The 16,451-nt window shown below is 36.4% G+C and overlaps 1 protein-coding gene across 2 annotated transcripts in view; it reads right to left on the reverse strand.

Moving 5' to 3' along the window:
* Positions 1-16,451, reverse strand: part of ST13 (ST13 Hsp70 interacting protein) — a 42,233-nt gene that overhangs the window by 14,237 nt on the left and 11,545 nt on the right. For both annotated transcript variants that reach the window (XM_030320740.1, XM_030320739.2), the window contains 4 exons: positions 11,605-11,662; positions 9,754-9,829; positions 7,905-7,975; positions 3,851-3,917 (listed from right to left, as the gene is read on the reverse strand). In XM_030320740.1, coding sequence (XP_030176600.1) covers positions 3,851-3,917; positions 7,905-7,975; positions 9,754-9,829; positions 11,605-11,661 — 271 coding nt within the window. In that variant the 5' untranslated portion in view covers position 11,662. The remainder of the gene's footprint in view (positions 1-3,850; positions 3,918-7,904; positions 7,976-9,753; positions 9,830-11,604; positions 11,663-16,451) is intronic.

The following is a 16,451-nucleotide window of genomic DNA, read 5'->3' on the forward strand; positions in this document are numbered from 1 at the left end:
TTTTCAATTTGTGTATACGATTTTCCAATCACTAACTTGTTATGACACAGATACTTATTAAATTATTTGGACCTAACTACATTATAAATGGAACTCTTAGCCATTTCTTTTGGCCTAAAAGGTATGTTCAAGTCACGACAGTAAGGACACTAGGAACAGAGAAAGTCTGAGACTCTTTGCCCTAATCCAAGCCATCATCATTAGCCACTTGGATTATAAAATATGACTTGATTTCTTGCATTCCCTCTGTAGTATCATGACAATGCACTTTGTATCTGCTGTGAGGAGCCGGAGAAGCCCATCTTCTGTGCTCAAGGATACACTTCATAAGCTGCTCCCAGCTAATGTTAATGACTAAATAACAGCAAGGACACCAAGACTGGCCCATTATTGTGAGACTGTTAACTCCTCTATTGGACAACTCTGGCTTGCCAAGACGTTTTAGAAACACACCCATAGAGGATTGTGTTTCTCTCCTACACAGGAATAAACACTTACACAACTTTCTCACTGCCTTCCAAACTCCTCTGGCTCTCCCCACTCCCCCTATTTTCCCTCTGAGGTATTTTCTTAGATTTCTGGCACATCAACACATTTTGGCTTCTTCTTCTGCAATGAACATACCCTTATTTGCCCCTATAACCTGATTTACATAAAAGAGCAAGAATAATCCTTTTCAAAAGTAAATACATCTCACAATGAAGCTCTCCTACTCAAAAACAAAAACCCCTACCCACAACACCTCAATAGCTTCCCAATCATCCTTAAGGATAAAATTGTTAAGTCCTTAGCCTAACCTACAAAGTTTAGTGATCTATCTTCCCCACCACCTTCCCACCACCCATCTCCCACTACTCCAAAGTGCTTCTATGACCTCAACTCCATCTGCCATTCTTACCCCTTCACTCGCCTCGCTCCAGCTACAAGGCCCTTCTGTTATGCTCTCCCAGTTAGCCTCTGTACTTGTTCTTCACCTGTCTCAAAGGCTCTTCCTCACATTGCTTACTCACTTCATCATATACTTTTCTGACCACCCTTTGCAAAATATAACTTTCATCAGTGACTATTTTTTTTACTCAGCTATTTTTCTTCATCACGCTTATTACCACCCAACATTAAATTACAATTTGGTTTTGTTCCCCAGTAATATATGAGGTTCAAAGGAAAAAAACGTGGTCTCTTTTGTTTTTCTCACTGTATATCTAGCATCTAAAACACTGCCTAGGGCGCCTGGGTGGCTCAATTGGTTGAGGGTCTGACTTCAGCTCAGGTCATGATCTCACGGTTTGTGAGTTTGAGCCCCGTGTCGGGCTCTGTCCTGACACTTCAGAGTCTGGAACCTGCTTCGGATCCTGTGACTCCCTGTCTCTCTGCCACTCCGACGCTCGCCCTCTGTCTCTCAAAAATGAATAAATATAAAATAATCTTAAAAATAAAAAATAAAACACTGACTAGAGGGGTGCCTGGGTGGCCCACTCTGTTGAGCGTGTGACTTCGGCTCAGGTCATAGTATCTCAAGGCTAGTGGGTTCAAGTCCCCAGTCAGGCTTTGCACTAACAGCACAGAGCCTGCTTCAGATTCTCCATCTCCCTCTCTCTCTGACCCTCCCCCACTCATGCTCATTCTCTCAAAAATAAATATTAAGAAAATAAAATAAAAACACTGCCTAGAACATGCTACGCTTTAAATATATTAAACGGAAAAGCGTAATAAAAGTAACATAACTAATAACGTGACAGCTAAAAACACTTACTAAGATCTTAAATTCAGTAAGGATACTGACACTTTAGAAATACCAGTAACTTGGGGAGCCTGGGTGGCTCAGTTGGTTGAGGGTCTGACTTCAGCTCAGTCATGATCTCACGGTTCGTGAGTTTGAGCCGCGCATCGGGCTCACTGCTGTCAGCTTAGAGTCCACTTCGGATCCTATGTCCCCGTCTCTCTCTGCCCCTCCCCTGTTCATGCTTTCTCTCAAAAATGAATAAACATAAAAAAAAAAAAATACCAGTACCTTAATAAGAATGGTACCAGATACTATTCTAGGCATAATACACATATTTATTCCTCAACATACTATGTAGGTACGTTATCCTTATCGTACAAAGGAGGAAACAGAAGCAGAGACAAAGAGTAACTTCTCTAAGTTTGCCTAGCTAGTAAGTGCCAGAACTGGGATTCAAAACCCAGGCACTCTGGCTTCCTAAGTTCAGTGTTTAATTATATTCCTGTCTCTCCAACCCCACGCAGGGCCTGAATCTACAATCCCAGGCTTAGAATACTAATGTTTTATCCCTCTACGATATACTATAAAATTACATTTATTCTAAAACTAGAAGTAGGTTAAATTTACACATGAATCCAGCTTGGAAAGAAATGTGGAAAAACAAGAACATGACTTATTAGGTAGTGGCAGCAGCTTCATTTTATTAAAAATTGCTAAGGCAATAAGAAAACAAATTTAAGAAATATAAAACAATATGCCAAAATAAGTGACAAAAATAATAAATGAATTGGTATCATGGCACAGTAAGATCCTGCACAAGTCAAAACCCTTCTGAGACCTCAGATTATTCATTAACCTGTAAAATGGGAGTAGTATGAGGTTTTAATGAAATAATGCACATTAAATACAATAAAACTGTCAGGTAGGTAGAAAGCACAAAATAAATGTTGGATAAATAGACATTAGGTAGTAGTAAAATTAAAAGATTAGTGTGGAAAAGGAGTGGTCAGGAAGAGAAGTGGCTGAGATCAATTGATGGGTATGAATTAAAGCAGAAATAGGTGAAGAAGAGCTTTAGAGAGAAGCAGCAGAGCACAAGTGTAGGAACATTCTAGGACAGCAAGGTCTGGCTGTAATGAGAGGTTAATATTCAAAAAGAAGAGAACAAGGCTGGGAAGGCAAAATATGGGATCTGACTCTAGCAGGTTTAATGCCTTGATGAAGATCTTCAGAAAGTGTGCAAAAAGCTAGTCAGAGGTTACAAGCAAAGGAATTTGTGGAAATAAAAAGCGGTTCTAAGAAAGAATAATCTAGGGACAGTGAACAGAAAGCAATAAAGGAACTAGACATTTAAGGTAGGCAAATTATTGAGGCTAATGCAATGGCATAAACATGTGAAAATGACCTAAACTAAGAAGGTGGTGAGATCACAAAAAAAAGAAAGCGAATACATTTGCCAACTTGGAATAGCAATCAACGCTAAACTCCTAAAGTTCAGTCATCTTCTAATTCTACAGGCGGAAGTCCAAACGCACTCCAGCAACAGACAGCAGCAGCCCCACCACAATGGCATTGTGGCACACTAACACACAGCTATGGAAGGGTCTGCATAGTACCCAAGAAAGGATTTGTTTTTATAAATTATAACTGATTCAACATTATGCTTAATACTACCAGCACTCTCCCACTTTGAAAGGATTTTCTGAAGTGGATCTAAAATGCAAAGATTAGAATAAGAATGTTATTATCCTACGGACATCATTTGCCAAGGGTGTTGCTGTGTCAAAAGTTAAGAGCCACTGTGCTGCTACTACTACCTTTTTTTTTTTTTTAAGACTTTTGTCTCTTCTCAGTATAGAAACACAAGGATATAGCTGGTAAAGGAGTCTTTGAGTCACAGAAAGATGCGTCCAATGCCCTGAGGCAAGGTAATTGATACCTGAGTGGTTTCAGCCTCTTTATCAAAGGGGAAGGGGTGGGTAGAGAATAGGACGCTTACTTTCTTCTATAGTATAAGATACTCAGCAAATTTAAGTTCCCTTCCACTTTTCCACTATTTTAACAGCTGCTGCAGGGAAAAAGAGAATATATAGAAATATAGCAAAGACGAAAAAAAAAATCACTCACCATCATTTAGGGCATCAATGGCAGCCACTTTTTTATCATTTGCCTGATCCATCATTTCCTCGGTTATCTAGGGGGAAATCGTAGGTCAACTTAGAAGTAACAGAGAAAGCAAAGAGAAGGAAGCAGCTTGGGCTTTCTTAGGGATGGGGAGATATAACCCTCATTTTCACTCATTCTTCTCTTGTTTCCAGGGAACAAAGAGGATAACTATGGTAAGTGATTAGTAAGAAATTACACAGGATGAGCTTTAATCTTTCATAATGAACAATAAATTGCACTCCCTACCTTTACTTTAGACATCACCTTGTGTCCCTCCATCCCAACCAACCTAAGCAAGATGTTCCTGCCCTGGTCTTATCAACTCCTTTCTAGTTATTCACAAATACTAAAACTCAATCTCCTCATAAAGATGTAACTAAGTCCTGTTATACTTGAATTTTAAGTGAAATGTCTCATCCTTTTGTTCGAACAAAGACCTACAGAGTACCTATACTGTACAGAATACAAGATGTTGACAGTACAATGATCATTAGTAACAAAAACTTAGAGCAAACATCCTACCTAAATGGAAAGTAGTTATTTCTTTTAAAAAAGGCAAAAAGATTCATTCCACCATTAACCACTGTGTAAAAAATATTACTGCTGCTGGCTAGTTCATTAAGAAAATAACTTGACAGGTTTAAGAATTGGAAGGAAACACCAAGCTGTCTTCATATTTAACTAGAAAACCCAATAGAACTGACAGGTTGTTAGACCTACTAAGACAATTCAATAAAGTCCTTAGAAACACAGAAACAACATAAAAAAATAAGAGTTCCTCCATATCAGCAAAAATCAATTACAAAACTGGACAGAACAGGATACCATTCTAAGAACATGTAAGACTTTCAAGGAGAGAAAAAGTAAAATTCTATTAAAGAACACAAGATGTATACCATGTTCATGGGGAAAAAAAAATTTTTTTTAAAGTAGGCTACACGCCGAGCATGGAGCCCAATACGGGGCTTGAATTTATGACACTGAGATTAAGACCTGAGCTGAGATCAAGAGTCAGAGGCTTAACTGACTGAGCCACCCAGGTGCCCCAAGAAAAAATTTTTTGAATACTTCAACCGAACCGCAAGTTACTCAGTAAATTCAAAGTAATTCCAACAAAAACTCCTACAAGTTTAAAAATCTTTTTCAAACAAAGAACAAAAAAGAACAAAGACACACTTTACCAGATAGTCAGACATCCTACAAATCCAGAGTAATTAAAAAAGAAAAAAAAAAGACAACTCAGTTTATGGCAACATGGTACACATAAAACCCTGAATAAATGTAAAAGTCATCTTTGACATAAGAATGTAGAAATCCTCAAAGAACAAGATTAAATGAAGACTTGAAATCCAGTAAGGTAGCCAAGTACTCCATCTGCTTTCACCCTTTTAGCAGGTGTCAAACCCAATGATCTCACAATTCTGTTTTTGAATGTAGTGGACACATGAAAGAAAATCTAGATTCAGGTGAAGAGAATACATGTTGTCTAATCAGATACCCTCCAATAAATCTGGAATCCCACCCACATGCCTATACCTGCAAGAATAGCAAACCCAAAATAAATTGGTCCCAATGAAAGGAACAGCCAAGTAGAAAGAAAAAGGAACTCCCCTGTAAACTTATAATGATAAGCCAGAGTTTCTGGTGGAATTCACATTACTTGTATAGTTACACAAACAACAGAAAAACCATGCTGAGATTTTAAAGTGGTCCTTGACTTGGTAGCTCCAATCCAGAGTCTTGATGGAAGCAAACACTTCCCTCTTTGGAGGAATACACCTTCTACCCAGGCCCCAAAAACTTTTCCACAGGTGAAATGTCAAAGAACTCATGGTCAAAATATCAACACGTAAGTACACACAGTCAAAATATCCACACACACACAAACCATCCACAAATAAATGAGCAAGAGTCAGGAAAAGTAAAAGAATAAGGCCAGTAAGAGTTTGATAAAGATTTTAATGTGTTTAAGAAAATAGAGGCACATTTTTAATATGAGTAAGGAAAAAGTGACTTATAAATAACCAAGTGTACTTTAAAATGAATCAAAGCAAAACATAAAGATGAAAAACACAAGCATTCAAATTCAAACATCAACAGCATACATCATTCAGCAGTGATAAAGAGATGAAACTTAATAGTGAAAAAAATCTAATACATATCTAACTAGGGCTCCAGAATGACAGTAGAGAGAATGGGGAAGAGGCGATATTTGAAAGGTATTAGTTGGAATGTTCCAGAACTAAGAAAGTTAACCCTAGAATTTAAAATGCCCAACAGGGGCCCCTGGGTGGCTCAGTCGGTCAACTGTCCAACTTTGGCTCAGATTGTGATCTCAAAGTTCACAAGCTCAAGTCCCATGTCGGGCTCTGTGCTGACAGCTAAGAGCCTGGAGTCTGCTTCAGATTCTGCGTCTCCCTCTCTCTCTGCCCCTCCCCCACTCTCTCTCAAAATAAAAGCATTAGAAAACTTTTTTTAAATGCCCAATATATCCCAAGTAGCACAAATGAAGTATTATAAACCTAAATACCTGAAAGTGACACATCATCAATAAATAAAATCCATAATTTAAAAAATTCCTTTTACAAAGAATGACAAAAAGTACCTATATTTGTTCTTAAAGATGCACACAGCTTTATGGAGAAAATGCTAAAAAATTACTTAAAAACATTAGGAAAGACCTAAAAAATTAGATACAGATTCATGGGTAGTTAATCTCAGTTCATCAATTAGATTTGGGGTGGGGGGATGACACTTGATAATATTCTAAAATTTATATGGAAAAAGAAAGGCCAACAAAACAGCCAAAATATTCCTAGACCGCTGGGGGTCCTTACCCTAAGGTTAAGGTAAGACAATGTGTCATCAGCACACAGAAAAAAATTAGACAAGAACACAGCACCAGAAGCGGCTCACACGTACATGAAACAGTGCATTTTGGCACTGGTGGGGAAAGAAATTCTTTAATAGCGCTGACAGGTAGATTAAAGGTGAAAGGTTAACATAAAGTTTTCAAAAGGGAAAAATATATTACAGTAATTATAACCTTGAGATAATAAAGCATGATATATAAGAGAATTATCAATTTAAGAGAAAAGATTGTTTATTAAAACATAAAAAATACAAGTCACAAACTAGCAGAAAATATGTAAAACACATATAAATGACAAATTGTTAGTCTCTAGAATATAAAATGAACTATAAATCGGTATGAAAAAGGCAAACCAGAAGAAAAATGGGAAAAGTCAAAATAGGACTTCACAAATACCTGTGAATGAATGACTAATAAACATTAGAACATGCTCAACTTTATTAGAAATCAGAAAAACTCAAATTGAAAGCCACAAGGGCATACCATTTCACACCCGGCTGAGATGAAATCTGATAGTATCAAGTGTTGACGAGGAAATGGACCAAGCTTCTAAACCACAATTACTATATTTCAGTGTCTCTCAAGCCTTTCTCATTATCAAACCCCAAAGAACCATTTGAGACATTTTTTAATACTCCCCCACTCCATTTTAATACCACACAGATATACCACATGTATGTTATGACCCTCTGGAAGACCACTAACCATTGTAATATGTAAGTTTTTTTTTTTGTAAGCTCCCCTCCCAAGAACCAATTTTCACCACCTTGAGGGTAACACTGTACCCGTTGTGACAAAATCACTTTGGAAGCCAATTTAATATTAGATATCCCATTAATAAGTAATTCCATTTGTAAATGTAAATGTTAGGTGAACTTAAAGAGCAGTCAAACCAGATGCAAACTGAAAAAGCAGATAAATGACAAATAACAAAGATTTCAAAGATTGTTAGAGTATGATTACAAATAATGGGAATTTCTACAAATGTTTTAAGTACTAAAATAAAATGCTTTCCTAAATGCCTTAAGTTAGAGAAAGATTTAGTATGTGATTTTCCTGGCAGAATTACATCATAAAAGTCATTGCGATAGGTGGGACCTTTACATTCCTTACTACAAGCAGAAAATAAGCCACTGGACTCACCTCTACATTTTCATCTCCCATTTCTTGAGGGGCATCAGTATCTGGTTCAATCACACCTTCATTGTCAATTTCTGCCAAAGTTAAAAAAATGATAGTAAGACCTGTGATAGCACCCACCAGCCACATAAGACTATTAAAAACTAATGAACTATGGCTACTGCAACTGATAAGCTAAGTATTTTACTTTATGTTAATTTATTTAAACATATTAGGGAAATAAACATATTTCCTTATTAAATACTACTGTATTGTTTTGTTAAAATTATATTTCATTTTAACTGTTGCATCACCAGCGGTATTTAATCTTATTTTAATTTTAAAATAAAGGCACCCTGCTAATGCAGACTCAAATGCCAAAGCTAGCACTATAACCAAAACAGTAATAAGAGGTATGTCATAAATTTCATGACAACTGTAATTTGTTACAGCAAAGCAAAACAAAATAACTGCTCTATATAAAAAACTTTTCAAAATAATGGGCATTAAGAGACATTTTTAGCAAACAGAGCGAATTTAATGTTTCCTGTTGTCAAAAAAGAAACTGAAATTAGCTACCTGAAGTCAGAATTATCTCAAACGAAAACATTTCAGTCAATTTTTAATGGTAACTGAGCCTGTCACTTTGTCTAATCATAAAACAGCTTAATTCATACAAAAAAAAAAAAAAAAAAGAAGGAAAAGCTTTTGGATGAAGAGTTGGTTAAGACATTATTATACTAATGGAAATTTTTAGAAAACTACAAGACTAAAAAAGATATTACACAAAAAGTGAAAGATCTTCAATTAAGCCTCCAAACAAGAAGCCCTTTCTAACAGTACCAAAGTTCACTTGGTTCAAAATTTGAAAAATTACAAGTACTCTTCTTTAGCTTTTAGACAGATTCTATGAGTTAGGAGACTGCCCATTTAGTATCTGGGATATGTGTTTATAGTTTCAAAGGACTTCCAAATTTAGGAAGAGACTTTTTGTCAGTTTGCAGCCTAAAAAAAAAGCCCAAACAGAAACAACCAAACTAATGGCATATCATCTCTTCTAAAAGGAACAAGTTTCATCAGTGTGTGTACAAGTACAAATAGGAAAATAATTTTTTGGTATTTGATTCAGTTATTGAAAAACTTAAAAACAGTTTTTATCTTATCACTGGATCTTATCAAAAAAAATTTTTTTAAGTTCATTTATTTTTGAGGAAGACAGAGACAGTGTAAGCAGGGAAAGGAAAGAGAAAGAGGGGGAGAGAATCCCAAACAGGCTCCATGCTGTTAGCAGAGCCTGATGCAGAACTCAACTCATTAAACTGTGAAATCCTGACCTGAGCCAAAGGCTTAACCAACTGAGCCACCCAGGGGCCCTTGGAAAACTTTTACCCAAAAAAAAAAAAAAAAAAAAAAAAAAAAAGAGGGAAAAAACTTTTACATATTTTTAAAACTTGGGTATGTTACCCAACTTTTTCAACTACAAATTTCATTAAATTTGAATATAGATCAAATATTTCCAAGAAAAATATAACCTCTAATATCTGCATTGAAATGTGCTGTAAAGATAAAAATACACTCTGGATTTCGAGACGTCGTATGATAAAAAGGAAAATATTTCACTAATAATTTCTCCGTATTGATTACATGTTGAAATGCTAACATTTTAGGTTTGTTAGTTTAGATACATTTATTTGAATTAATTTCATCTGTTTACTTTTTAATTTTTTTAAAATGGCTACTATAAATTGCATTTCATATGTAGCTCAGCTACATTACATTTCTATTAGATAGCCCTGATTTAGTCCATTTAGTAAAAATCAGCACGGATCTTATCATGAGGTTATCAAATACAAACTAACTACTACCTCCTCACCTAGATCACTTTCCTCACTTGATGGTTCGTCTGTCTTTATGTTTTCCTCCGCCTTCTTACTATCTGTTTTTTCTTCCTAGCAAAGGGAAGGCAAACAACGCTTTCAGTATTTAATAACACACCCAATATATACACAGTAATTTATAAAAACTTATATGTAAACTGTTCACATCCATTGTATTTCAGTTGTTAATGCTCCCTTTCTTGTTCTGTTTTGGTAAACTTTAGTTCTGTTTTCATTTCTTTTTAAATCAAATATAGGTCCAATCCTTCATCCAAACATTTTAGATGAGTTTTAGAATTTAAAAAATATTGCGTTATAGAAGCTAATACAAATGCATATCCCACAGTTATGTTACACCCTCAACAGGCACTGTGGTCTACAACTCTCCATAATCAACACATTACTTCTGCAAAAGAAAGTCTGAGCATTCACAATAAGTGGGATAAAGACTATAAATAGCCTCACATCTGTTTAGATTATGCTTTACTGCCAAACAAACTTACTAAAAATCTTCACAATTTCAAGGGTTTTTGAGTTTGGAATTTCAAATAAGGAGCAATGGAACTATAATACACAAATGATGAGAATTCAAAGAATTTCAAAGTGCATATGACGAAAACCAAATTTCTTTCCCATTCTGTAAGTAACCGCTGTGATTTCTGGCATATCCCATTAGATATTCTCAATGCATATATATAAGACAGCTCTGCACTTTGACCTTTCCATTTAATGATGCTGTGTATCGTAGGCAATAGATCACAATCAGCACACCCCGGTCTATTCATACAAGTGTATTAGTAAAATTACATAACCAGTTATTTAGGTTTCTCTTTGTAATTTTTAAAAATTGGAATCAAAGCCCTACCTTATTACAAAATATATGTTGAGAATACCATATGCAAGGTGTCAGATGCTTTAGCATATACGCTGAATAAGACCAGGTAGAATTCCAAATCAGAATATTTTGTTACAAAAATATTTTAGCAGAAATAGATTAAATATAATTTTGTCTTCATACACGTTTACCACATGGTAAAATATCCTATTTCGGTATCCTACCAAAAGTATCCTATCAGAAACTACTAAACTCACAAATGATTCCTCTAAAAAAAGAATAACTACTTTGAAGGCTTTTGCTGAAGTTCTCTTATATCACTTGCTCAAAGACAGAACTTCTGATTTCATATCTAAATAGATAAACCTTGTTTAAGGTTCTAAATAATAAAATAAATTTTCTTATCAACTTCTAATCAGTAAACTTGGGGATTTTACACATAAAAGCCCAAAATAGGAGAAATAAGAATTCTGAAGGAAGCATTCTTAAGAGTATACCCACCCCCATCACTAAATTTCAGCTACTGCCAAACTCCTCCTGATCTTACTCACCTTTTTGGCAAATATGTTAAAGCAACATCATGACTCATAACTTAGAAATATCCCTGAGGTGGTATGGCAGAAAAACTTAAGAACTACTGATTTGGGCTATTTTTCATTTACTTTGCAAGTATTAATTAAGTACCCACAATACACAAAACCCTGTGCTAGGTGCTAACCATAGAATGACGATGAAGACTACAAAATGCATACAATCACAGAGCTTACCACCCACAGGTCATGCATATAACACACACAGAACGTTTACTCCCAAACGTGGTGAACGTTCAACCCGGGTGTTAAATCAGATGCCAGACACTTGATGCCCAAATAGAAATTTTACAAAGATCTTATCTCCAAGAGATCCTAAAGAAACCAGGAGTGGTAATTTGAGAGCAGCACTTTAAAAACACCTGTAAGATACTTCATATACAATTTTATTGCTAAACATACAAATGAAATTCATAACTTACCTTGATATTGTCTTCTGATTTAGTTTTATGAGTAGCAGGTGGTATTTTACCCCCCATGCTTGAGGAAGATGAGAAAAAAGATACTTGTTTAGAAAACTAAAATTCACTGAGCCAAGCAACATTATTTATGCTGGAAAGAAAAGACACAGATGATTATCTTTTCAAACCTTTAAGAGTAAACTCAATTAATTTGAATGCTTCAGTATTTTTTCATCTTAAAATTTTATTTATTTAGCAAACTGGGTTTTTTTTAACTTTTTTATATTAATTTATTTTTGAGAGACAGAGAGAGACAGCATGAGCAGGGGAGGGGCAGAGAGAGAGGGGGACACAGAATCAGAAGCAGGCTCCAGGCTCCGAGCTGTCAGCACAGAGCCCAATGAGGGGCCTGAACCCACGAACCATGAGATCATGACCTGAGCCAGTCGGACGCTTAACCGACTGAGCCACCCAGGCGCCCCAATTTAGCAAACTAGTTAATGAAAATCTAACCCTTTCTTCGCCTCACTTAGCCTAATAAAAACATAATTACATAGCTGGTCTGTGCCCATTCCCAGAAGAAAAGAGGCAGAAAACACGTTAATGACAAAATCATTTGTACAGGTATACCTAATCCAAAACTTCAACTTTAGTAAGAGCTCACTTAAATTCAAATAAGCAGTTTATGAAATGATTATGAAATCACAGTATAATTCAAAATGTTTCCTCTGACTGGGACCTACAAGGATTCTTTCTGCTTATATTCAAATGCCCCTCACAGTATAAATTTTCTCCTTATCCCTTCCCACAATCCACCGATTAATACTTCCCTTTGGCCTTGCAAGTCCTTCTTTTCCAAACATTCCAAGGCAACACCATGAATCATACACAAATAACTTTAATACAAGGAGGAAAAAAAGATTATGAAGAATTAGTGCTATATGCTCCATTTGGGGCAGACTCTGAAGCATATGGGCCCCAGGAAGCAGTCCAGTGACTAAAATGTTAAATGGATTAAGGGCCTCCAGGATAGTGAAAGCTGGAGATCACGAAGACTTAACTAAAAATTTGCCTTGAAAAAAGATTAACTTTCATGTAAAATAGGAGATATATTAACTTGGAAAACAAAAAGGAATCTACTTCAGAACACCCTTAAGGATTGATTCTTTATAACTAGAGTTCTATATCCATGTTTACATTCATTTCAGGTGGGTGGAATTTCTGGACATAGGGTATGTGTATGCTGGATTTAAATGGATACTGGTTCCCCGAAGTTCTACCAATTTATCCTTCTATCAGCGGTGCCTAAGAATTCCAGTTGTTCCACAACTTGGCCAACACTTAGGTATTGTCCGTCTTAAAATTTTAGTCATTTTGGGGCGCCTGGGTGGCGCAGTCGGTTAAGCGTCCGACTTCAGCCAGGTCACGATCTCGCGGTCCGTGAGTTCGAGCCCCGCGTCGGGCTCTGGGCTGATGGCTCAGAGCCTGGAGCCTGTTTCCGGTTCTGTGTCTCCCTCTCTCTCTGCCCCTCCCCCATTCATGCTCTGTCTCTCTCTGTCCCAAAAATAAATAAACGTTGAAAAAAAAATTTTTTTTTAAATAAAATTTTAGTCATTTTGATAGATGTACAGTGGTATCCCATTGTAGTTGAGTCTCTTTTCACTTATTTATCAGCCATCTGCATAGCCTTTTTTGTAAAATTCAACTCTCCTCCAGCTATTAGATTGTCACATTTATCTGTAGGTGTTTGTATACTCTGCATACAAGCCCTCTGTCAGTTTTATGTGCTGCAAATAGCTTCTCTCACCTGTGGCTTGTCTTTTCACTTACACTGGAGCCAACAAGAAACAAAACTAGAAATCTAAAACAGTAAATGCAGGGGCACCTGGATGGCCCAGTTTGTTAAGCATCTAACTCTTGATTTCAGCTCAGGTCACAATCTCAGGGTTCTGTGAGTTCAAACCCTTCAACAGGCTCTGCGCTGACAGTACAGAGCCTGCTTGGGATTCTCTCTTTCCCACTCTCTCTGCCCCTACCCCGCTTGTATGCTCTCAATCTCTCTCTCAAAATAAGCAAACAACAACAACAAAACAAAATAGCAAATGCAAGAACAAAGTCTGGAATTTCTTGTTAAGCACCAATCAAGAGAAATGTGTACACTTTTCCCATTTTGTTCCATATAAGTTACAAAAAAATCTTCACTTAGTACCTTTCACAACAAAATTCTTTAAAATTCTAATCTACAGAGAAACTACTTTTCAAAAGAGCACAGTAATCAAATGACAGTTCTTTGCAGTTAAATTTTAATGAAGACACATGGTCTCTCTTAAGGCCATGTTTTTTCCCTAAGTTTCGAAATGCAACATTCAGGAATGTACTGAGGTACACATTCAAACGCAGCCGTGACAGTCTAACCTACATTAAAATTTGGGGAAGGGCCAGTCTTGCCAAGAAATGCGTTAAGCTAAATCTAATCCTCAGGAAAGATAAGACAAACCCAAATTGAGGGAAATTATCCAAAATAATTGGTCTGTAATATGCAAAACTGCCAAGGTCATGAAAGTCAAGAAATGACTGAAGAATTTTTTCAGAATAGGTATTAGGAGTCATAAACAATAAAGTACAACATATAATTCTGAGGATTTGATAGCATTAATGCAGGATTCTTAGTTTCCCAAGTTTGATGATTACATTGTACAGACTGTCCTTGTTTGTGGGAAATACACAAAGGTGCTGGGGGCACAACACTGGGAATAGTTTCAGGAAACATATCGTTTGTATCGTACTTGCAATTTTCCTGCAAGTTTCAAAAATTTTATTTTTTTATTTTTAAAACTGGAGGGGAGGGAACACAAGGTTTATTCACAAGCTACATACAGTTTCTCACATTCTGAATTCTAGTTACCTGTCAGAAGATTAACACCAATTTATATGTACAGAAATTTCATTTAATGCTTCCAAGATTTAAAACAAGCTAGTTCCCTGCCCAACAGTGCAAACTGGACTTTGCCAGTATAGTCTTTTATGTTGCCAACTAGAGCTAGTGCAGAGACCTTCCTCATACGGAATCACACAAGACCTCATTCATAATTCCCTTCATTTGATACATACCAATTGCTTTAAGCAATAGTTACTTAGGCACCTGTACAAAAACACTGGGTGTTACATTCTAAACTCACTGAGACTAGAAATGCAACTGTTCATTTAATATATTTACTGAAAAGCCATATGCCAAACACTGTGCTGGAGATTAGAATACAAAGATACTCCCTTTGATCTTAAATTACCATAGAATGAAATAATAAAACAGTGTCAAACAATGCTGCTTCCTCTAAAAAAACATCCCAAAACATATTTGTTGAAAAGATCATAGTCTCCCAGGATCCTCAATGACTAATAAGACAAAAAAATTTCTGCTTCGTATTTCCCTTTGTCCCATTGAAAAAGCTCTTGTTGGGGCATCTGGGTGGCTCAGTCGGTTGAGGTCAGCTCAGGTCATGAGATCACTGCTCATGAGTTCGAGCCCTGCATAGGGCTCTGTGCTGACAGCTCAGAGCCTGGAGCCTGCTTCGGATTCTGTGTCTCCCTCTCTGTCCCTCCCCTGCTTGCACTGTCCCTCTCTCTCTCTCTCTCAAAAATAAACATTTTTTAAAAGGAAAAAAAAAAAAAAAAAAAGAAAAGGCTGTTAAATAAATTTTTAACACCAAATAAAATTTTAAGCTATAAACAATGGTAGAAATTCTGGCAAATAAGCAAACAGACTAAATAAATTGTTCTTTAATGTCTAAGCCAGGGTACCTACAACTAATCTAGTATGAAGAGAGAACTCTGAAATGGTTGCAACTTGGGGAGCTCTAAAAGTAGGATTAGGCTTGGGGCGCCTGGGTGGCGCAGTCGGTTAAGCGTCCGACTTCAACCAGGTCACGATCTCGCGGTCCGTGAGTTCGAGCCCCGCATCAGGCTCTAGGCTGATGGCTCAGAGCCTGGAGCCTGTTTCCGATTCTGTGTCTCCCTCTCTCTCTCTGCTCCCCCCCCGTTCATGCTCTGTCTCTCTCTGTCCCAAAAATAAATAAACGTTGAAAAAAAAAATTTAAAATAAATAAATAAAAGTAGGATTAGGCTTAGGAATATTCCTGGGCCCAGAAATCTCCACATTCAACCCAATCTTCTATAATCCTGCACGTAAGAAGGATGACGTGAAGTCAGAGAGAAACTGATGTACTTCAAGCAAAGGCCTCAAAGCCTACAAAAATTTTAATTTAGATTAAAATAAAGAGATAACAAAAGCTTCAGAATAGGGCCCCTACACGTGCCAAGATGCCTCATCCCATAATGAAACCAAAAATTTAGGATGCCACATGAAAAGTATAAATGGAAAAAAAAAAAAAAAAGTATAAATGGAACCAGGAAAAAAATCCTGGAATTATCAATGTGAAATGTTAAAAAAAAAAAAAAAAGATACATTAAGTATTTTCTGGAAATAATGTCTGACAATATTTTCCAGACCTTAAACTAGAATTCTCTACACAGCCATAATCACTCCAGCACAAGTTACATTGTTTTTAGGGACGTTTTAACCTTTTCTTCACAGCTCCCTTTTTCCTCTTGAGCAGTGGAACAAAACATTGTATACACTCAGTATAATGTTCACTCTTGATGCCAAGTATTAAACTTCCCTGTGGTATATATGCCTGCTTTACCTGGAATTTTAGAAACAACTTAATTGTAGGCTCTTTCCTTTAATGACTAAATACAAGAGAATAAAATCATACTCACGTGTCAAGTGAGACACTGAAATTGTCAACTTATTCAGTAAGAAGAAAGGACCAAAATCTAGGCCTAAATTCCTAGTCCTGAAATTAGCATCT

Source organism: Lynx canadensis, chromosome B4 (assembly GCF_007474595.2).
Source record: "Lynx canadensis isolate LIC74 chromosome B4, mLynCan4.pri.v2, whole genome shotgun sequence".
NCBI classification, from domain to species: domain Eukaryota; kingdom Metazoa; phylum Chordata; class Mammalia; order Carnivora; family Felidae; genus Lynx; species Lynx canadensis.